The sequence below is a fragment of the Aethalodelphis obliquidens genome, unplaced genomic scaffold (assembly GCF_003676395.1).
Source record: "Aethalodelphis obliquidens isolate GAN/ISIS:26980383/991018 unplaced genomic scaffold, ASM367639v1 scaffold3, whole genome shotgun sequence".
NCBI classification, from domain to species: Eukaryota; Metazoa; Chordata; class Mammalia; order Artiodactyla; family Delphinidae; genus Aethalodelphis; species Aethalodelphis obliquidens.
Window position 1 is genome coordinate 20,120,983 of NW_020837947.1, and position 24,720 is coordinate 20,145,702.

The 24,720-nt window shown below is 34.6% G+C and overlaps 1 protein-coding gene across 14 annotated transcripts in view; it reads right to left on the reverse strand.

Moving 5' to 3' along the window:
* The window catches only part of UTRN (utrophin), a 506,668-nt gene that overhangs the window by 269,077 nt on the left and 212,871 nt on the right, over positions 1-24,720 (reverse strand). For all 14 annotated transcript variants that reach the window (XM_027084340.1, XM_027084307.1, XM_027084323.1 and 11 more), the window contains 7 exons: positions 22,508-22,669; positions 21,933-22,070; positions 16,014-16,202; positions 14,967-15,139; positions 6,906-7,056; positions 5,517-5,692; positions 1,486-1,621 (listed from right to left, as the gene is read on the reverse strand). In XM_027084340.1, coding sequence (XP_026940141.1) covers positions 1,486-1,621; positions 5,517-5,692; positions 6,906-7,056; positions 14,967-15,139; positions 16,014-16,202; positions 21,933-22,070; positions 22,508-22,669 — 1,125 coding nt within the window. The remainder of the gene's footprint in view (positions 1-1,485; positions 1,622-5,516; positions 5,693-6,905; positions 7,057-14,966; positions 15,140-16,013; positions 16,203-21,932; positions 22,071-22,507; positions 22,670-24,720) is intronic.

A 24,720-nucleotide genomic window follows, 5' to 3' on the forward strand; every position in this document is an offset into this window, starting at 1 on the left:
ATAAAGATTAAAAATGTTTTCTTTATTTTTTGTGTTTGTTTTTTATGTACATATTATCTGTGTGAAAAGTATTATAAACCTATTACAGTACAATATTATATAGCCAACTGTGTTAGTTGGGTACCTAGGCTAACTTTGTTGGACTTACAAACAAATTGGACTTACAAATGAGCTCTCGGAACAGAACTCCTTCGTATGTCAGCAACTTATTGTACTCCTATAAATGTGGACCTTTAATTTCTTAAATGGAAATAAACTTCTAAGAAGCCTGAACTTATCTTAACAAACTGTAACTAATTTGGGAATGACCTCCCACCTTCAGTGTGCATTGTGTGTACATGAACTACTACCCCTGACCCCCTGTCTCTTAACAGGGTCATATTATATCATATTTACATCGACAACTTAACATTCTGTTCTTTGCTAATAAAATTATATCTATTCTAATGAAAGGCAAAAAAAACCCCAGAAACAACAGGAGCATTTTATGCATGCATCTCTACCTTATCTCTACCTACCCTAATATACTGTCCCATCCCTTGTGACTGCCCCCAAATTGTTTACAAAAGGCATATTCCAAGAAAACTATTGAAATTTTTAGATAAGACAGGAGCAAGTTTGTTAGGTATTTGTCACATTTTGAAAAGAAAACTTAATAATTGTTTGCCATGTATTTTTTCTTCAGTATTAAAAGTTTCTTTCCCACAATACCTCAGTTATACTCCTTTAGAAAAAAATCTCTTATCAGATTAGTGGGTATCCTTTTAGGTATACTTTGTTGCACACAGATGTGTGTATCCACACTCACACACAATTTCTTTTTGTTTAGTAAAAATGTGAGCACATTATGCTTATTGTTCTACTACAAGTACTTTAAATCTTAGCACAAAAATATAAAATTTGTGGATATAAAAATGTATGGATATTTGGGTATATTAACATATCTATATATTTTTATGTATTTCTATATGTTGTATACCTATACAACTATAAACAATTCTTGTTGGTTGCAGATCAACGAAGAAAATTTGATTAATACAACCGTGATGCTAAGTCCATAGTAAGCTGCAGTGAGTTACTCTCAACTCACTTTGAGTCTTCTTGTAGGACTCAGTTTTATAGATAGTAATCAGTAATTATCTTCTAAGTTCCAAAGCAAAAACCTATACTTCCCAGCATTATTATATTCTAAAATGATGATGTCTGTTTAAAATATTCCAAAAACCTTTGGTCCAATACTGAGACCACATGACTTATTACTTTTATGTGTGGGAAGCCTTACCACTGCAAGAATAAAATGACAGCTGCTCTTTAAAATTAAAATTAAAAAAAAAAAAGATATTCCTCTTTAAAGTTCACCACATTTACCACAAAGGACAAAGTTTCTTCCCCTTTTCTTCTTCAGTCATGCAGTATCTTATTTGCAGTGAAAATATTCATGCATCAAAAAGCACTGGCAAATATAGAGACAAATAAACCACTTACTGTTAATTCTTGCAGGTTTTCTTCCAGCTCAGTGGTTGATCTTTTTTGCACAGCATTCTCGGCCTTTGTTAACCAACAGATAATCTCATCTAGTCTTTTTCTATAATCCATCACCTGCTTACTTTCTCCTTTTAACCTAAAAGATTATATTATTGAAAAATACTGAGAAAAAATATCCAGTTAACTAGAACATTATATATTTGCATTAGATATTCTGACTAAATATGTCATACACACAAAATAATTATTTTAATATGTATTAATTATTTTAATATGTATTCGTAAATGAGTATTAATAGTAATACATATGTTCCGCAATACCAAAGATTATTTGCAAACATAAGAATAAGATTTCCTCCTTCATTAAATTAAAAAACATTAAAACTAAATAATGTTGTCTTCTCTCATAGTGAAAACCTATATAGAAATTTAATACAAAGGACTTATTTTAAGCTAGATACCACTGTACAACATAATGGAGGTTTTAAAAAGAAAACATGAAAAATGTCTTTATCTAAAATAATTAAAGAAAAATACATAATTCTTTATGAGTACTCCATGGATATAGAAAAGTATCATTATATGACATATTATTCACGTTAGGTTGCAACTATTACTCTACTTTATTCATAGGAAAGAAAGAACAAGAACAAGGCAAGATACTGAGAATGGGAAATTTTTACAAATTTTCTTTTCTTTTACAAGAAAGACAAGAAAAAACAGAAATTTGATTAGCTCATTAAAATAAGTATTATATTTGAATAAAGCACCAAGTTCTAAAAAAAAATCTAGAAAAACAAAGTCAAAGTTTTAAAGGCTATAAGGAAACAAATAGTCATATGAATATAAAAAAAAACTGCCTCAATTACATCTTTTTAATGTTATAAGAATAACATTTATAATTATATAAACCATCTGTCAAAAGATGAGAATGTGACTACAACTCATATGACAAACAAGATTATGTATTTTTAAGAAAGATTTTGAAAGCTATTTAGAGCTTGGTGGTGGTATCATTTTTATAGCTGCTGCTATTAGCTGCTGGTTTAAAAATAGAAAGCAATTTTTTAAATGAATTACATTATGTCATCCCTAATAAGAATTTACATTTTTTATGGCTATGACTTTTTCTTTTTAATCACAAATAAACTATTTTAATGTTTAAAAAACTGATAAGGGAAAGGGGGGAGGAATAAATTAGGAGTTTGGGATTAACATATACACAATACTATATACAAAATAGATAACCAACAAGGACCTATTGTATAGCACAGGGAACTATGCTCAATATTTTGTAATAACCTATAAGGGAAAAGAATCTATCGATAAAAAAGAATATATATATATATATATATAAACTGAGTCACTTTGTGGCACACCTGAGACTCACACAATACAACATTATAAATAAACTATTCTTCAATTAAAAAAAAATTAATGACAATCACTACAAAATCACAAGTTTTCATTTTTAAGTATCCATCAGGAGAGAACACTGCTTCAAGATTTAAAAAAATAAATAAATAAAGCAATAGTACAAACTGTTTAGACTACCAGTACCAAAACAGGTAATTTACCCTCTGTATGGAAGAGTCTTTAAATAACAACTTTGGAAACAACTCAAATACTACTATAGACCTTGTGTTTCAAAAAAAAAAGTTGTAATTTAAATTTCCAATGTTTCATAATCATGACTAATTTAGTATTTTGAAAATATATCTATGAAGAAAACTAACATTACCAAGTAATTTCAATAGGACATATTTGAGTCACACAAAATTTTCATCTGCAAACTAGCTAAATATAATCTACATTTTAAATGTTATCACTAAGTAAAAACAAGTTATAAATTCATGTTCAAACAGTAGGTAACAATTGCTCATTAAGGAATAACACCATAAGTTGCTGAACTGTGTAAATATTTAATGACTGGCACTCAAAACAAAAATAAATTGAGCTGTGTGTTGTTTCTCAATGACTGATAACAGTACACATAATAAGTCCATAAAATTGCAAGGTGGCCCCAAGTTGAGATAAATTACAACCTGAAGTAAAGTTAAACATGAATTTATGAAAACAAATATTGTTTTAGTTAAAATACAAGATGCTGGAGAAGAGATTCATTATTCTTTTCTCTTCCAAAAATTGAGCAAAACATGTATTAGCTTCACCTTGTTAGTCCCAGGAGCAATAATTACCACATTCCACAGAGAGCCATTTGAAATTGATCAGGGGAATTCCTGCAGTTATTGTTAATACTATGCCAGCAGGTACATCTTTTTCCTTAAGACCTGAGAGATAGATCATTTTCAAGCTAGAAGGACTCTCCCTGCCAACTCACTACCATGGCACATAAATCGTATGGGACCTCAGCTTCCAATCCTGCCCCTGGTCCCCTGAAGCCTCCTCACCATCCAACCTTCACAGATTTCTTACCTGGCCAGACTATTTAATGCCTCCCACCTTGTCTGTTCTGTGCCTTTTCCCTACAAGACCATCCATAAGGGGAATTTATGGAAATTTGCTGTAAATCCTTCAAAACCAGCTTCAGGATCCCTCCCCTGCCAATTCCACAATCCATCACCCCTGTGTCTGTGACAACACTCTATCTTCTTAATAATGTGTCATTTAATCACATCAGATCATTTTTTCCTTTAAACATTTTCTTCATCTTAGTCTCTCTGAGTTCCTTAGTAGTTCGTGTTTACTACAAATAGAGAATAATACTTTTTACAAACACCATCTCCTTTAGTCTTCATGACACTCCTCTAAGAAGATATCCTAGTTTTCATTCACAGGGGAGGAAACTTGGTCAGCGAACTCTGAGGTCTTCCCAAGTTTTACAGGCGAAGTATTTAAGAGCATAAGTTAGCACTGTCACTAATTTTCTGTGAGACCCTAGACAAGTTACTTAACCTCTCCTCTCTGAGCCTCAGTTTCCAAAGCTGTACAATGGGTCTAAACAGTCCCCTCAGAGAGTAGCTGTGACGATTAAATGAGGCCAAACCCTGTCTCTTCCACATGGCAACCTCTCAACCAAGACACACAAACTATGATTTGACTCCTACCAAAACACACAAAATAACAGATGATGTTATTTTATAAAAAGCAGCCATAAGCCAAATATTCAAAGTTCAATATTTTATGTCATACTATATACTTGATAAAGTATTAGATTAGCCTTTAACATAACAATAGCTTATCACTAAAATAATACGTCATCTACAGAGTTAAAATTAGCAGGAAAAAAATTACCTGGGACTTTTTAACCCGAAACTATCATTAACCCGCTCCCCCCAAAAAAGGCCATTAATGAGATGAAATGTATTAAGTAGGAATCAGCCATTAAAAATTGATTGTCTCAAAACATAGCTTCAAATAACTGTACAGTAATATATAAAATAATATGTGTAATGTTGAGTATTATATTCACTGGTAATCAAACGTGTTTGTAATCAGAAGACACCCTAATAAAATCTGGGACATTGTAACATAATCTGACATAAAAATGCACAATAATACATTATATTTATTATGTCACATAAATGAGGAACTGTACTATGTACTCAGCACTGACATATAAGGATATAGGACACCCTTAGACACCAAGAACTACCGAGTGAGAGGGATTACTCATGAAGACCCGGAGGCCTAGTCAGGAAACGAGTGAGGGAGAGGCCTGACCCTGAATCCAGACCTTCAGACTGGGAGTCCAGAGTGTTCCTCCACCTACTTCAAGTTTCTGCCACATAGTCACCATGTCATAATAAACAGGAAAAAGAGAAATAAAGATTTTTTTGATATGCATGATATCTGAGTAGAAAAGTAAGACTACAGACAGCCTAAAGACACAGAAAGAGACAATGTCCTAAAAATACAGAACATGGACATTGGAGGTCTTAAATGTCAATAAAACTCCTATTGTATTAACATCAGACAATAAAAGAACCTGGAACTCATTGGGTCGTATCTCAAAAGGCTCTGCCCAAATACCTTCACCCCGTGCCCTCGAATTATCACGGCTAAATCACCTTGGCCGCCGATCCTTCACTTCTGCAGCGATCGCACCCCAGCGTTGGTTTAAACCTGCCAGCTTGTCCTTCAAGAAGCTTCCATCTGTTGCGGAGAGTTTCTGTACAATCCCATCCCCAGTTCTGTTTAGTGCTGCAAAACTGGGCTGGTGGCTGCCGATGCCCTCCTCGAGCTCCTGTGATAGAGAACAACTCAAGATTAACTCCACTTCTAAACTAAACTGTTCTGAGGTAATGAATCCACCCAGGAACCATTGGTGTGGTGTCAATTTAAGTGTTAGAGAAACAAAGCCCTGGAAGGATATTTTACATATATGAAAAAGGCATTTTTAACATTTCAATTACATTTCATTGAACACATTAAATGAAATCTATCTAACCCACTCTCATGAATGTCATCAGGCAAAATAGAGTGGAAGAGGACAGCCTAATAACATAAATCACTGCTGTTTACATTGACGCATAAGCATCAATCATGTTTGATTGAAGTGAATTGCCTATCTTCTATACACGTGCTGGAAAGTGTCTCTTAAAAAAATTTTAAACCCTCTACCCCTATATACCATTACGTCCTACCATATATAAGTAACCCTCAATGTGCATTTTACTGAGACATTGCTTCACTGGTCTGTAAATTTTTAAGCAACGGATTAAGAAAGGATATTTTAAAGTCAATTTAAGCACTTCTCCATAACTCTAAAAATAAGAAAAAATGCATTAACATATTTATGAGAAAAATAAAAGCATTTTCTAACTCCTCAGAAGCCTTCTACATAAAATATATTTTAAAAATTTAATAAAAGAGAAAATATTTTCAACAATGGTAAATTGAAATGTTGCTTGCTTTCAACCATTATTTTTAACGACCCATTATTATCAGCAGAACTGATTTAGCTATTGTGTTATATTTTCCCAAGACTGAATTAGACTTACATGAGCAGCTGTCCTGATATAGCTCAAGAATAATTTACTTTTATCACAATGATCAATGATACAAAGAAACATAAGATGCCTAAGTGTTTAAGTATAGAAAATAGAGGTGAGGTATGCAGATATCGTTCTGGCCTTGATGCAGTCTTGAGTACAAAATTTTACAAGTGTTATTCTAAACATAAAATTTTAAAAATAAAATTGTTTTTCACATATTCCACTAAAGAGTATTTTTTTATTTAATTTCTTTAAAATCCTAATTAAAAATTGAAATAACCATTTTTCTTAAACCTTTAAAACTGGAAACTAGAACTGGAACAAAAATTACAGATTGTCTATATACTCCCGAAAAATTAATATAGTGAGCCCCTACTTTCGAAATCTGTCTTAAATGGCGTATACTAAATAAATATGCCACCTTTTTTAGCAGATCCTCATCCTCTGACAGAAAGCACTCACCTGCTGATGTATCCTGGCTTTCTCTAAGTCCAGGCCACCATCTGGAGCAAAAGTATCAGCCAGCAACTCTTCAGCTTCCGTTATCCACTGTGTGAGGTCATTGAGGTCACAATGGAACTGTCTCCATTCTTCCACAGCCCTATCGAAATAACTAGAGAACAACAAACAAAATAAAATAGGTTTCCCAACTTTCCAGGACCGTCTAGAAGCAATTTTCTAAAATGAAAATTCAAACCTCATTTAAACTGAAAGCCTCAAAATGAGTGAATTCACAGCTCACTGCTCTTTAAGACCAGTTTCCGTAGTGGATTACAGTTAATGATTCCTCTTAGAGAAACATGCATCATACCAAGAGCAAAGCAATCTGCATACACCACCCCGCCCCCCCATATTCATGCACACATACACATACACTAGGCAGCATTTTAACTGAAAAGACAGCCTTCTCTGGCTTGGAAAATCAAGATAGATTAGCTGCAGGCACGTTAACCCACCCAACTTTAAACACTTAACATTTCAAACACCATGAAGTGTAAAATATGATTAATTACTCTATTCTCTTAGGAAAAAAATAGCGTGTTTTACTTCCAGAACACTTAGTTCCCAGCTAGAACAAAACCCAAAAGGCCAAAACACTTCAAAATTTCCTTGCAGTATACTGTTGGTGGGAATGTAAATTGATACAGCCACTATGGAGAACAGTATGGAGGGTCCTTAAAAAACTAAAAATAGAACTACCACATGACCCAGCAATCGCACTACTGGGCATATACCTGGAGAAAACCATAATTCAAAAAGTCATGTACCACTATGTTCATTGCAGCTCTATTTACAATAGCCAGGACATGGAAGCAACCTAAGTGTCCATTGACAGATGAATGGATAAAGAAGATGTGGCACATATATACAATGGAATATTATTCAGCCATAGAAAATTGAGTTATTTGTAGTGAGGTGGATGGACCTAGAGTCTGTCACACAGAGTGAAGTAAGTCAGAAAGAGAAAAATACCATATGCTAACACATATACATGGAATCTAAAAAAAAAAAAAAAAGGTTCTGAAGAACCTAGGGGCAGGACAGGAATAAAGACGCAGACGTAGAGAATGGACTTGAGGATACAGGGAGGGGGAAGGGTAAGCTGGGACGAAGTGAGAGAGTGGCACTGACATATATACACTACCAAATGTAAAATAGCTAGCTAGTGGGAAGCAGCCGCATAGCACAGGGATATCAGCTTGGTGCTTTGTGACCACCTAGAGGGGTGGGATAGGGAGGGTGGGAGGGAGGGAGATGCAAGAGGGAAGGGATATGGGGATATATGTATATGTATAGCTGATTCACTTTGTTATAAAGCAGAAACTAACACACCATTGTAAAGCAATTTTATTCCAATAAAGATGTTAAAAAAAAAATTTCCTTGCAGTCTATTATCTCTGTGTTATGGACTGAATTCCATCCCCCCTGATTCATATGTTGAAGCCCTAACCCCCAACATGACTATATTGGAGACAGGGTGTTTAGGGAGGTAATTAAGGTTAAATGAGGTCAGGTGGGTCATTAATCCCATAGGACTGCTGTCCTAATAAGAGGGAGAGACACCAGAGATATCTCTCTCTATGTCTGCCTCTTTCTGCCTCTCTGTCTCTCTCTCTCTTTGCAAGAGCACAGAGGAAAGGCCATGTAAGGTAAGGATACAGTGAGAAGGTGGCCATCTGCAAGCCAGTAAGAGAAGCCTCACCGAAAACTAACTCTTCTGGTACCAGCCTCCAGAACTGACAGAAAATAAACGTCTGTTGTTTAAGCCACCTTGTCTGTGGTATCTTATTATGGTTGCCCTAGCAGACTAATATACTCCGTGCAGGGACTAATTCAGTGTGTCCCATTAACCTGAACACAGCACAGGATAGGAGTGCCTGCAAAGCTCAGGTTAGGCAATGAAACAAAGACTATCAAGACTTCTATTCAAACATAACTCCTTTAGAAATGAGATAAAGCCAAACTCCAGTGCTTGTCATATTTGGAACATATAAGTGTAAAAAAGAAAAGCTCTGTTGGATTGGGATCCTAAAGAATTTCCCTGTGCCTCTTTGTTTAGAGTAGTGGTACCAGGAGAAGTTTAGAAGAGATCTCTGAAATTTTAATGGTTCTACTAAAATGTTTATATAATAAAAAGGTAATATTATTGTTTTAAAAAATAATAAAATGGTCCCTGACATCGCTAACTCCTAAATAATCTTTATGTTTCCTTCTTCCATGAAAATCACTGAATAAAAATTCCATTAATATTTGTTGAGTGCCCACAGGGAAGCAATGTTCTATTGGGCATAATGAAAATAAGAGCACTTCAAACAAAACACTAAGAGAATATATTAAGACAATCTTCATTAGTCAGCACTCAATAAATATTCATTAAATGAATGGTTCACGGATAGATAGGTATAGGTATACATAGGTAGGTGGATGGGTGAAGTCTTCTATGATGAAACTGAGTTTTAAACACTTTTTAAATGATGGAAAAAGAATGACTGATTAAATTAAGAAGGAAAACTATTCCTGGTAAAAGATGGAATTCTGAGTAAGAATCAGAAAGCTAGGAAGGTAAAGAAGTAAAGGAAATTTTAATCAAGTTTATGTGAAATGAGTGAAGAAAACTTGTTTTTGAGCAGTACGTATAAGGTATTAGAAATTAGGCCAACTGGAGGACACTGTTAAAAAGCTTCTAAGGTCAAGATAAGAAGTCTGAACTTTGTCCACACAGCAGTGAGAGGCACAAAGAAGATACAGAGGATAAATATCTGGGAAGACATTCTTAGGAGAGAAGATACACAAAGATCCAAGGATCTAAGACGAGAAGGAAGACATAACTGGCTTATTTCTCCACTGTTCCACTGTTCGTCTAAGATGGTTCTAAAATTACTTAAGGAAAAATATGAAAGCTAATGCCATGAACCATTACAAAGGAGGCATAAGGGACTTCTCAAAGAAAGATACCTGTTTATTTTCATGGTATTTATCTTTTACCACAGGCCAACAATCCTTTAAAAATTTTATAAGCAAAACAGCACAGAGACCTGGCATAGACAAATGACTTGGTGGTCACCCAGGTGTCATTATGACCGATAACAGTTATGAAAGCACAGGATATTTGCCATTGCCTCGATGTTCTATGAAAAGAAAAGAATAGAAAGGAGTGCTCACTTGTTGCTTGTAAAAGTGGGCACATAGGAATGAGGAAAAATAAACATTTTAGGATAGGTTACCAAGGTTGGAAGAGAAAAACTAAATAAAAATTAGGAATAAGAATAAGAACATAATCAACTAATACATCCAAGTACAGGGCTAAAGAAAATAAGAGAGACAACCTCCTAGCAAATGAAATCTAGTAAACACAGAAAACAAAATAATAAAATAAAAATGTGATAGAAAAGACTTTTCTAACATAAGAGAATACTGCTCTGTGCTCAATTAAAAAAAACTATGGAATAAAGTATTTTCTAAAAAGTTAAAATTTTTATAATCAAGTAAATGGCATGAATATCTGCAATCAACATTACTAATCATAACGTTCTTGAAATTCTGCCACATTAGCCAGATGCATATACGCAAATAGGATAATTGAAAAAAAGAAGAAAAGTTATCATTATATACAAATGATGTGTCAGTATACTAAGAAAGGCCAAGAAAATCAAATTTATACTCATACTCACAGGCATACACTCACACGCGCACGCGCGCACACACACACACACGCACAAACACATGCAGTGCAGAAAATGCAGAAATAAGCTACCATACATCAACTCTACACTAACCAACAATAAGAAAAGCACAAAACTACCAAGTAATAGTCCTGGGGAGAAAGATGCAGACAAATCTTCAAAACCTTACTGAGGACACAGAAAAGGACCCAAATAAGTGAAAGACCACATTTCAAATTCATCATTTTTTCAAAAATTGATTGAGATGACTAAAATTTTACTGGAATAATAAATACAGAAAAAGAATATGAATTTTAATGTTAGAATAATGAGAGAAAATTTACTGTGCTGAATGAAAAAATTAATAATGCTTTAAAAATGAAAATGTTACGGTATTAGACTAAAACTAATGGTGTGAGAAGGCAGAATTAGCAAAATTAAATAAATATGAAGTTGAAATGCCTTTAAGTTTATGGTAAAGAAGTATCACCAACAATAATGGAGAGTTAAATTGTTCAGCAAAAAATATAGAGAAAATTGGTTGTTTATTTAAGAAAAACACAGCAAAATAGAACAGATTAGTGTTTCTTAACTCAGGCTGCATAAAAAAGTGAGCTAGGGAGTGTTTAAAAAGTAGGGATGCGTGGCCCCTACTCTTGCTACTAAAGAGTTGCTATTTACAGACATAGAGAACAGACTTGTGGTTGTCAAGGGGGAGGCGGGGAGGGACGGACTGAGAGTTTGGGATTAGCAAATGCAAACAATTATATATAGAATTAATAAACAACAAGGTACTACTTTATAGCACAGGGAACTATATTGCTAATGGAAAAGAATTTTTAAAAAAGAGTTGGTGTATAGACCCACCAAACTGGAGACTTAAAACAAAATACATATCAAAATAAAATTCAGATGGTTTAGTTTTTACATGTAAATTTTAAATCAAGCAAAATTGTTTTAAATATATATAAATATTTAATTACTCTCACAATGAAAAGGTAATTTATATGCATATAAACAAAATGAAATTACAAAGGAAAAGACATGATATAATTATAGAAAATTAAAATTTCTATATGTCAAAAAACACCATTAACAAAGATAAAGGGTACATGGAAATCTGTGAGTAATTAAGCAATGAACAAAGAATATGAATGGTTAATATTAATATAGAAAAAAGCTTTTGCAAATTAAGAAGTAAATAATAATACTATGATAGAAAAATAAGCACAGAACATGACCTACCCATTAACAGAAGAAATAACACTGGTGCCAATAAACATATGTAAAAATATTGAAATTTTGCTGATAATCAAAGAAACGAAAATCATATTGAGATGCAATCCATCACTACACAACTGGCAAAGGTCTAAAAAAAATCTTTCAGTGTTAACAAGGGTTCAGTAAGAAGGAAACTTTCACATATGCTGTTGGCAGAGTTATAACGACCAATACTGTGATGCAATCTAGAGCCTTAAAATGTTATTATTTTTTAACAAATTAGTCTTCATCTAATAATCAAGCCTAATTAAAGTCAGAAGTATGCATAAAGCTGTATGTAAGAGGATATTCTCTAAATGTACAGAGAAGTTTTTAAAAATCCATACAAAGAAATACACCAAAAGATTATTAAATGTTACGTTTCCAAGGATTGTATAATCACGTGAAATATGTAAGCTAAAACAAAAAAAAGAAGATGAAGAGCATCATGCCTATTTTTGTGTGTATGTCTCTAAGGTTTTCCGGTATATTTTTCTGTGTTAACATTACTCTTACACTGTAATTTATATTGAGCTATTTCACATCATACTTGACTTTCCATACATTCACAGCTACCATCAAAAGTCTTACCAATTTTTGTTTCTACCTGTTAATAGGCCTGGTCAAAAACTAGAAAGAAGGAGGCTCAAAAACATTCTATTAAACAGAAGGTTATTTTTTTTAAAAAGGCTTTGGGGTTATATGTGGATTCCAGTTATCTGTAGCTATCTCTGCTCTTCACTCACATTAATCATCAAGTGTGTGGAGAAACTGAACATTACTGAAAATCCTTTTCAAGATTTTTTTTTTTTTATTTTTTTTTTATTTTTATTTTTTTTTCTTTTCAAGATTTTTAAAGAAAATGGACACTATTCAGATACTAAAAATTAAAGGTGCTTCCTTCTCTCCATTGTATATGTTTGCTTTCTTTGTCGTAGATTAATTGTATGTGCGTGGGTTTACTTCTGGGCTCTCTATTCCATACCATTGATCTAAATGTCTTTTTCTGCCAGTACCATACTGTAATGATTACTATAGCTTTGTAATATGGTTTGAAGTCAGAGGCCATGATACCTCCAGCTTTGTTCTTCTTTCACAAGACTGCTTTGGCTATTTGGGGTCTTTTGTGGTTCCATATAAATATTAGCATTATGTGTTCTAGTTCTTTGAAAAATAACATGGGTGTTTTGACAGTGATTGCACCAAATCTGTAGACTGCTATGGGTAGTATGGACATTTAACAGTATTAATTCTTCCAATCCATGAACACAGTATACCTTTCCATTTATTTGTGTTGTCTTCACTTTCTTTTATCAATGTCATATAGTTTCCAGAGTACAGGTCTTTCACCTCCTTGATTAAATTTATTCTTAGGTATTTCATTCTTTTAGATGCAAAAGGATTGCAAATGGGATTTTTTTCTTAAAGTTCTCTTTCTGATAGTTTGTTATTAGGGTATAAAAATGCAACTGATTTCTGTACATTAATTTTGTATACTGCAACTTTATTAAATTCATTTATTAGTTCTAGTAGTTTTTGGTGGAGTCTTTAGAATTTTCTCTATATACTATCAATCTCTTCAATAAGCACTGTTGTGGAAACTGGACAGGTACATGTAAAAAAATGAAGCTAGACCATTTACTCACACAATATATGAAAGTAAATTCAAAATGGATTAAAGACTTAAGTGTAAGACCTGAAGCCATAAAACTCCTAGAAGAAAATACAAGCAGTATGCTTTTTGACATAGGTCTTAGCAATATTTTGGGGGCTATATCTCCTCAGGCAAGGGCAACAAAAGCAAAAATATACAAATGGGACTACATCAAACTAAGAAGCTTTTGCACAGCAAAGGAAACCATCAATAAAATAAAAAGGCAACCTACCAAATGGGAGGAGATACTTGCAAACAATATGTCTGACAAGGGGTTAATATCAAAAAATATATAAAGAACTCACACAACTCAATATCAAAAAATCAAATAATCCAATTAAAAAATGGGCAGAGGACCTGAAAAGACATTTCTCCAAAGAACGTATACGAAAGGCCAATGGGCACATGAAAAGAGGCTCAACATCACTAGTCATTAGGGAAATGCAAATTAAAACCACAATGAAACATTACCTCGTACCTGTTACAATGACCATCATCAAAAAGACAAGAGATAACAAGTGTTGTTGTGGATGTGGAGAAAAGGGAACCCTTGTACACTGCTGGGGGGGAATGTAAATTGGTATTACCACTATGGAAAACAGTATAAAAGATCCTCAAAAAATTAAAAATATAACTACCCTCTGATCCAATAGTTCCACCTCTGGGAATAGATCCAAAGGAAACAAAAACACTAACTTGAAAAGATATCTGCACCCTCATTTTCACAGCAGCTTTACTTACAATAGCCAAGATATGGAAGCAACTTAAATGTCCATTGACACATGAATGGATAAAGAAGATATATATAAGAATATTACTCAGGCATAAAAAGAATGAAACCTTGTCATTTGCAACAGCATGGATAGACCAAGAGGGTATATGCTAAGTGAAATAGGTCAGACAGAGAAAGACAAATACTGTATGTCTTCACTTATATGCAGAGCCTAAAAAACAAAAGAAACAAATATAACAAAACAGAAAAATACTCACAGATACAGAGAACAAACTAGTGATTGCCAGAGGGGAGGCGGTAGGGGGAATGGGCGACATATGTGAAGAAGGATTAAGGGGTACAAACTACTTGTATATAATAAATATGTCACAGGGTTGTAATGTACAGCACAGGGAATATAGTCAATAATATTGTAATAACTTCGTATGGTGCCTAAAATGTAAAAATATTGAATCACTATACTGTTTACCTGAAACCAATATTGTAAGTCAACTATACTTCAATAAAAACAAATAAATAAAAGTGCTTCCTTAATTGTTAAAATATTATATATTACATTGCAAATGATCATGTATATGTGAGCTGATTCTTTTTTAAGGAACTACATCACAATTTATTAAACAGGGCCTATTACAAGGGTTTGAAACATATCCTCACTAATCTTAATGAACTTATAGACCTTTTGAAAAAATTAAATATTCATTTAAACATACCCTTTACGATCATTGTACATTCTATTAATTCTGTCCCATTTTGCATTCAGCTGAGTAAGTGTATCCCGGATCTGAATGGCTTCAGGTCCAGAAGCTTCGAGGATAACATCTGGTTGTTTTTCATGAATGATTGCAATCTGCTCTCCAAGTTTGTCCAGTTGGTCTTTGATAGTCTATGAATATATTGTCATTCATTAACAAAATCCAGCAAAGAGATAAAAGAATGGATTCACAGGAGCCCAAAAATTTATATTGAATAAGTTACTTAAAAATAATGAGACATCATAATTGTTGCTTATCAAAACTGGAAACTTTTTAAAAAAATAATACCCTGTATTGGCCAAAGCATGAGGAATGTTACATAATATCCTAATGGTGGGAAAAAAATCCTCACAGATGTTCAAAATGGCATTTGTACAGGACATATAAAAAGCTTCAATAACATTCTGTAAAGGTAATGAAGTGTTTGAAGCTAGAAATTATTTATATTTTCAAATACCTGATAACACTAATTTAAATGACAGAAATGAGCTATCAAACCTATCAACTCTATCAGCAATTTTATTGTGACTTGATACATAAATGCAATCAAATTATATGAAAGTCTTGATATTAGTTTTGTCAATTAACTGAAAACTTTCAGATCCCTAGTTAACTTACAATCAACATGTCATTCCATACCCAACCACTAGCCAATCTTAAATCGTTATAGGTGGCAAGATAAATGTCAACATTTTACATCAAATGACAATCAAGTTTACGAGAAAGGAATATGGTTTGTGCACGTGTTTGATTTTAAAAAGTCTCTGATGTTGTAAAGCATTAATAACTGTGCACGCTTAAAAATCCATATCTACTTTTAATAAATTAAATTTTTTAACAGTATTTCATTGGTGGATACAGGAAAAAGTTATTTTTCATACATATTATTAATTCCTTGGCACAAATGTAAAAGGTTATGGATAATCTAAGTAGGCACAACGACAAATTCCTTGCTTTATTTCTACATCAACTGCAGCTATTCAAATGCAGTGTCTGGATATTTACCTTCAGAGAATCTTCCTGAAAAGAGAAGTCTTCATAGACAACAGAGCTTAGTTCTGGAGTATTAAGTGATAATTCAACATCATCCATGGAGAGTAAAACTTTGTTAATTTCAACCAGATAATCTGTGGGGAGAGGTGGTGAGCTAATTCCAGAAGCGAGCTGACCTGTTCTCTGTTGAATAGGGATTGCCTGTAAAGACATGAATAATAATAACACACATCTTTTAAATTATTCCCACAGTGAATCGTAGCAAATTGAAAACACAAAAAACAAAGAAAAAAATACTATTTTGTGGAGAAATTCAATACCATGAGCAAAAATTTAAAAACTTGTTTTAATTTTTTAAAATTTGCCCTGCACTGCTATAGAAACCATTAACAATCTCTATTTTAATTTTCATCTGTAGCCTGTTGTTAAACGGCTTAAATAAGCTGTTAATGCTTGAAAGGTTTTTTTTAAGACTTAAGCCACCTAAATTCATTTAGCAAACAGGAAAACATAACGACTCCTTTCCTAAGTTACTGAAGAAATGAGAATATGCTGCAAATCATAAAATTCTGTATGAAATAAAAATTTTAATACCATTATTATTACACCTTTTTTAAAAAAAATCTCACAATTAGATTAAACACTTCTGGGCCTCACTGGTGAAAAAGTAAATAAGTGAAACATGTATTTGTAACGTAACATAACAAATGCAGTAGGAGGTTTAATTAAAATAATATCCAGGCAATTCAGTATATAATCTTAACCTTTGAGAACAATATTACAAAACATGAATATCCTACATAAGATGATAGATTCTACCATGCTAAATTCAGGCAGATTCTAAACTGAGTGGATAACTTATTTACCCTAGCATAATATCTCCTGTATCCTCTAATCAGAGCTTTCTGAACAATAAAGTGCTCTCTGGGATAGGCCACTCATCCCTGGGTTCACATCCTTTACGCCTTGATGGCTACCATTTAATAATTGCTGCCTACTGCTTGCAAATGGCCAAAGTACATCCACTCATGAATTAAGTGGATTTCCTTGACACTTTCACCATATTCCTATATTGAACTTTTGAAAAATGATATTCCTCTGTAAACTCAGATGACAGTGAAAATGATCACAAGTACAAGTTCACTGAGTTAGTGATCCTGAAAATGGTTACAATTCCTAAATGAAACCAATACCCAAGATTAACAACACTGAGTGAATAATATGTTGTTGAATCTTGAGGTTTGCATTTCTTTGTCTCCTAGAATTTGATAAACTATGACTTTCACCAAATGATGGGCAGTCCTGGATAGCCAGGTGAGAAGCAAGCCTATTGATTTCCTGACTTTATCCACAGGCTTGTTTATACTTGACACTAAAAATAATTATATTATGCTAATGCCACACATTCAAATTTTAGTCAGAAAATATTTTTAGGTATTTAACTATACATCTAAGAAGGCAAACTATATGCTATATTTTAAGCAAATATAAAAGGATGCTGAAATAATGTGTTCACCCAGAAACCAGTTTTAATAAAAAGATATGAAGTATTCCTTAATAAAAAAAATTTTTTCAGATTTTAATTTTAAATAGCCCAATTTTTTGGCAGATCACAAAGGGAAGCTCAATTGTTCCTCTTCTTAACTTTAAGGAAAAAGAAAAAGACACAAAGAAAGTATTTACAGGTTGAGAATTCATGTCAAAGGAGTAAAAGAACTGGGACCTATTCTGCTAAATTTGGCTTTCTCATCTATCAGCCAGGGTCTTGCTCAGACAGCCTCTGTTTTTCCAAGACCAAAAAGGACTCTAGGCCTCCAGCTATTTGATATGTGCTTGTAGGACATTCAACTTTATAGTACTTTCCTCATTAGCATCACTAAACATCATACACCAGGTTTGTTTTTTTTTAATCTGCTCTGCCTGCTTACTGGTGAGAGCCACTTCTATACCATAACAACCACTACAAGGCCAGGAATTTTGTGCTGCTTCTTCAGTTACACAACAGAGTGTCATTCTGCAAGGTCACATGTATCTGAGTCTTGAGGGTGAACTGGGGAGGTCAGTAGGTATTGTAAGTAGAAAGTGCCAATGTTTTTCTTTAAAAAATCACGTTCATTAATACTGTATTTTTCTATTAATACTATACACATAATCTAGGCTTCCTGAGCCTCCATACTCTTGCTGAAGCAGCAAGTCCATTCAAGATTCAAATATGTGCTTTCTATATTCCCAAAATAGATTTTATCCCAAGACAGTGATCAATCAAAATGCCCTAGGAGAAAAAAAAAAAGTCCTCAAGATCTGACCCAGACTTTACTTCTGGATACTTTTATTTTTAAAGAATTCAGCTAGGACACAAAGATACAGATATACTACAAGGTAGCATTAAATGGTACATGGTGCACCTCATGTCATACAGCAACCTAAATTCCAGATAGATTAAAAAATTGATTTTAAATGACACTTTACAAAAATGTTCTAAGTTTTGTTTTTATCAAACCATAGGGAAAACTTGGAACAAAACTGAGTCGAACATCGCCAACTCTCTGGAGGATGAGGACTTTTTAAGAAAATCACAAAGGAAAAACCTAGCCATATGTGGTTAAACAAAAATTTTAAATGGCTGTATATTAAAGGTAAAATAATTAGAAGATAAAAATCAATAAGATGATACTTTTTATAGCAAATATGACAAGAGGTTAATACCTTTATTTATGAAGAGCTTGCGCATATTTTAAAATAGTAATACCCTAGTAAACAAATGAGAAAGGGTCATTCAATATATATTTCAAATAAGACAGAGTCCTTTTTTCAGTTTAAATAAATTCGTAATTTTTAAAAAGCCACCTATATCACTTTGTAGGAGAAACCATGTGAAAGGCAGTCAATGAAAAGGAAAATGATATGCATGAGCCCCTCTGTACCCTCAGGGGAGGCTCTGGAGGTACTTGACCTGAGGAACTATTTACATCAGCGGTCCACAACCTTTTTGGCACCAGGGACCAGTTTCATGGAAGACAATTTTTCCACGGAATCGGGGGTAGAGGGGGGATGGCTCAGGCGGTAACGCGAGTGATGGGGAGCGACAGGGAGCGGCAGATGAAGCTTTGCTCACTCGCCCGACGCTCACCTCCTGCCATGCGGCCCGGTTCCTAACAGGCCAAGGACCACTACAGGTCTGCAGCCTGGAGGTTGGGGACCCCTGATTTACATGATAAATATAGGACTGAAGAGAAGGAGGCACTGAGGATGGATGTGATTTTGACTGAAACAAATTTAACGTCCCTGCCCTAACATAAACTAGGGACTTTATGATGTGCCAATGTAGGCTCATCAGTTGTAACAAATATATCTCTCTGGTGCAGGGCACTGATATCATGGAGGAGGCTATGTGTGTATTGGGGGTGAGGGGACAAGGGGTATGTGGGAACTCTTTGCTGTGAACCTAAAGCTGCTCTAAAAAATAAAGTCTGTTTTTAAAGAACAAAAACAAACAAGAAATTTCATGTTCCTTCTCAATAGTCTTTGGTTACCCACTGCCTGTCACCACCTTCTATTTTCTCTCTCTTCACCAATCTCCACCATTTCTCCTCTCTCACTCCTTTTCTCATTTCCAAACTGAATTCATAAGGAGGTTAATCCAAATGAAAACTAACTGAGGGGCTTGTGAAAGAATTTTTTCAGCTAAAAACCTTCTCATGCTTTTTCTCAGTGCACACACCACCCAATCCTTCCTATGCCCTTCCCCATCTCCTCCCGGACACATAAATTTTCTCAAATCATTCAACAGGGATAAAATATTGCTCATAGCATGCAGTAGCTCATTGCTCAACTAAAAAAGAAGAAAAGAAAGGAAAGGGAAGGGAAGGGAAGGGAAGGGAAGGGAGGGGAGGGGAGGGGAGGGGAGGGAGGGGAGGGGAGGAGTTCCATAAACTGCTGGTCCTCAATGCTGACGGCACATTAGAATCTTCTACAAAGTTTTTTTTTTCAAGCGCCCACACCTAGGCACAACCTGAGAGATTTTGATTTAACTGGTTTGAGGCTCGATTTCTTTTTAAGCTCTTCAAGGGATTCTAATGTTCACAGTTAAAAAAACAGTTTTAAAAACTACAGATTTGAAGAAGTATATGTGTTAATGAAATAAGGACAAAAAATTTTTTAATGTTTTAAAATAATTTTAATTACAATAACTAATGCTAGTGAAACCCAAATGAAACAAGTCCGTAATAGTATATGTTAGTACTTTTGAAAAACAAATTTGTTTATCTATTAAAAATTTAAAAATTATTTCTATTTTGGGACCATTAATGATTTCTGATTTGGGACCCAAAGATGAAGAAGTTCCAGAGAAGAAAGATACTTTTAAAAGTAACAATTAAACAAAGAACTGTAATATAATCTGAAAGATGTTAGAAAGAAAAATGGAACCCAGTCTTAAAAGACAACACATTTTTCAGGTCAAATAAGAAGATAAAACCCACACCAGGGAATTAGCAAGATTCCAGAGGTGCTAAGGCACCAGTATGCTGGCATAAGGTAGAGAAAACCAGTATAGCTATACTGCATGGTGAATGACAGTGAATCAAAGAGGCAGCCAGAGGTCAAACCAAAGCCTCTATATACCGTAATTGTGACAAACCTCGCACTTAAAGCTTTTCCTGCATTTTGCAATCTTTTCCTAAACAAGTTCTTAGGGAAAGGAATCATATGATCAGCCATGACTTTTGGGGGAATAATGCTGGGAAAAACATGCTGAGAAGATGGGCCAGAGTTAAGAAAAACTGGACTTAAAAACCAACTTGGGGGCTTCCCTGGTGGCACAGTCGTTGAGAGTCCGCCTGCCGATGCAGAGGACACGGGTTCGTGCCCCGGTCCGGGAAGATCCCATATGCCGCGGAGCGGCTGGGCCCGTGAGCCATGGCCGCTGAGCCTGTGCGTCCGGAGCCTGTGCTCTGCAACGGGAGAGGCCACAACAGTGAGAGGCCCGCGTACCACAAAAAAAAAAAAAAAAAAAAAAAAACCAACTTGGGGAATAACTAATGGGTGAAAATCATAAGAGTCTGAATTATGGAAATGTTAGTAGACTGAGGAAGTTAAGTTACTCTCTCGGGGTCATATACAAGTAACTGGTAGAGCCGTATCTAACTTCAGGTTCAGACCTGTATTTACTTCATTTGGACCTAATGGTTCTAATCTTTCCTCAGTGTGGTGTGAGGAACAAGGTGTGAGGAACAGGAAATGACTGATAAGATTGTGAAGTTTCTACCTTGAGAACTGGGTAGTTTTTATAAGTAATAACTAAGATAGGGAATAAAGCAGGAAACAGGTTGGAGGAGGGGAGAGAGGGCTAGTTCAGCTTGGGACCTGTTACAAGGCTGCAGTACAAACAGAGACAGCCAACAGGCACCAAGCCGAGAAACCTGAATCTTCTAGTAGATTCCAACATCATCAACTAAAACTGGTTCTAGAAGGATTACCTAAGTACAGACCTCTGGGGAACACCAGCATATTTACAATGCAGCTGCAAAGATGGCTATTGAAAAGGGAGCTGGTGGTGAATCTTTTCCTAGAATATAAATCATATTTTATCAACTTCACAAATTTAGTTATTTGTAAACTAGAAATTTTTTTTAATGTGGTCAACACCTCCACACATAAAATACGGAACTGAAGGAGAAAGTCACTCCCCAAAGGTTTAAAACATTATCAGAAATCCAAAAGAGATGTCAATAATAAGGTTTTATGTTTCTATTTTCTGTGAGTCTCGCCTCATCCAAAAATATAAACATATCTAGCAATACACACGAGAAACGAGGAGATACCATTCCAACTGGTTTGTTTTGAGATGTCATTGAATGCAACATCACATTTCTCAATGGCAAGAGCTGAAAAAGTTATTTAAGTGGAACAGAGACTCCCCCATGACAATACCTTAGTTTTGTTGTATCTTGTGTGCAAAAGTAGTAACTGCAAACGGATCTTTTCTTTTTTATTATCCTCCATAGGTTGATGTAACATTTGTTCTCCTCTTTGTAGAACTTCCTCAATCTGGGCTCTCTCCTCATCCATCTGAATGTTTAAAAGATAAAAATTACTCAAAAGAAAAATGCACAGGGTCACTTACTATCAGTTCCCAAGCAGGAGAACTAACCTACAAAGTATAGTATAAGTCAACATATGTTTATCTGAATGATATACAACAAAAGTTTATGTTTTTCTTAAAATATTTCATATATGAAGTTAAAATAACTCATAAAGAATGCTAGTTTAGCAGAAGTTAAATAGAACTAAGATAACACTACCTTTATAGTCAGAAAGTATGTCTTTTTTTTAAGCATTATGTAAATCACGTGACAAACCTTACATTGACACTCACCAGAAAGTCACATTTAAATCTGTTCTATCATGTTTGGCAGATATGTGGGTAAACATCATTAATGTAAAAATATAATTAACAGAGAAGAAAAGTGAGAACACCACGGTTTTGAAAATCTGCTTGAGCCAACCTTTTCATCTTCATCACTGGATTCCAAGCGCTTTTCTGTAACTTTTAACATATTTTCTATATCATTTTCTAATTTTTCCAAGTCAGAGAAAGGCACACCAGCTTCAAATGCTTCAGTGGTGACCAGATATTGGTATGATAATGGTTCCTGGCCAATCAGCAACTGTAGAAGGAAAAATGTTCTTTGAAAAGATATTCTTGTTTGTAGATTTTTGCTGGAGAGGGTGTGGAGAAAAGGGAACCCTCTTGCACTGTTGGTGGGAATTTAAATTGATACAGCCGCTGTGGAGAACAGTATGGAGGTTCCTTAAAAAACTAAAAATAGAACTACCATACGACCCAGCAATCCCACTACTGAGCATATACCCTGAGAAAACCATAACTCAAAAAGAGTCATGTAACACAATGTTCATTGCAGCACTAGTTACAATAGCCAGGACATGGAAGCAACCTACGTGTCCATCGACAGATGAATGGATAAAGAAGATGTGGCACATATATACAATGGAATATTACCCAGACATAAAAAGAAACGAAATTGAGTTATTTGTATTGAGGTGGATGGACCTAGAGTCTGTCATACAGAGTGAAGTAAGTCAGAAAGAGAAAAACAAATACCGTATGCTAACACATATATATGGAATCCAAAAAAAAAAAAAAAAGGTTCTGAAGAACCTAGGGGCAGGACAGGAATAAAGACGCAGATGTACAGAATGGACTTGAGGACACAGGGAGGGGGAAGGTTAAGCTGGGACGAAGTGAGAGAGTGGCATGGACATATATATACACTACCAAATGTAAAATAGATAGCTAGTGGGAAGCAGCCACATGACACAAGGAGATCAGCTAGGTGCTTTGTGACCACCTAGAGGGGTGGGATAGGGAGGGTGGGAGGGAGACACAAGAGGGAGGAGATATGGGGATATATGTATGCATATAGCTGATTCACTTTGTTACAAAGCAGCAACTAACACACCATTGTAAAGCAATTATACTCCAATAAAGATGTTTAAAAAAAAAGAAAAGATATTCTTAACTTGACCTTTCACCATTTAATCAGTGTCAAGAAAGAACTCACATTTATTTGAATTGACTTTAATTTCATTCATTCCCACAGCAATAATTTTACCAACTTGGGCTTCTCTGATTACCCATGTTTTCCGAATTCCAGCGAGGGATGCAAACTGGTGTGCAAGTGAGCGTGGCTGCCTGGAGTGGGAGGAGGGTTCTGGGACCGCAGGCGAGCACAGCAGGAAACAGTGCCGTGATCCGGAAGCCATCCCTGCCATGGCCACAGAGAGGAAGAAAGGCCACTACCCAGTATAGGGACATCCCAAAGAATGCCTCCCAGTTAACTTTCCCCAGTACAATGCCCCTTCGATTTTGATACCGAAACTTCGAAAAAGTACATGTTTCTCAATGCAGTATTTTCAGACAGTATCTATATAGAAAGCCTTTACATCAATATTTATGTGCCTAAAATCAATGTAACAAATTCAATGAAACTAAAGGCAGGAAAATAACATGCAGTGTTGGCTGAGCATGGGGAAGCTAGCAATCTCACACTCTGGTTATGAATGTATAAATTGGCACAAACTTACGGTAGGAATCTTTGGAAAAATCTATTTAACAGCATTTATAGGTACAACTTTCACAACAATATCAAGGAATTCTAAGAAGTGATCCTAAGGGCATACTAAGAAATGAACAAAAAGACATGCATAAAACAATTTTAACAATACAATATTTATAAAAGCACAAAAGTGGAAAATTGACTTAGAATATTGTAACAGATCATTTAATTGAATAGCTGTTAAAAACCTTGTCTGAAGAGAATATACAAAACAATATAAAATTTTTGATATTTTAATATCACATACACATGAGTAAGAGTGGATATGTATGCCAAAACATTAACAGAAATTATTTATGGGGACAACAATAATTTTCTTTGCACTTTCTCTCACTCCATCTCCTATGTTTCCTGCATTACTCTTTAACATATGTAGGAAAAATCTCCCATAGATCTATTGAAAAGAATAAGTGAGCTTAGGTCAGAAGGTAAGGAAGTAGGGTCAAGGCTAAGGAAGACAAAAGTTAAAGCAAGATTTTTGTTGCTTTCTTTAAGTTGCAAATAATCTAAGTACATTCGTAGGCTATGAAAGATTGTTTGGCCTATTATATCAAGTATTTCAAAACAAAGCAAAGTTAGAA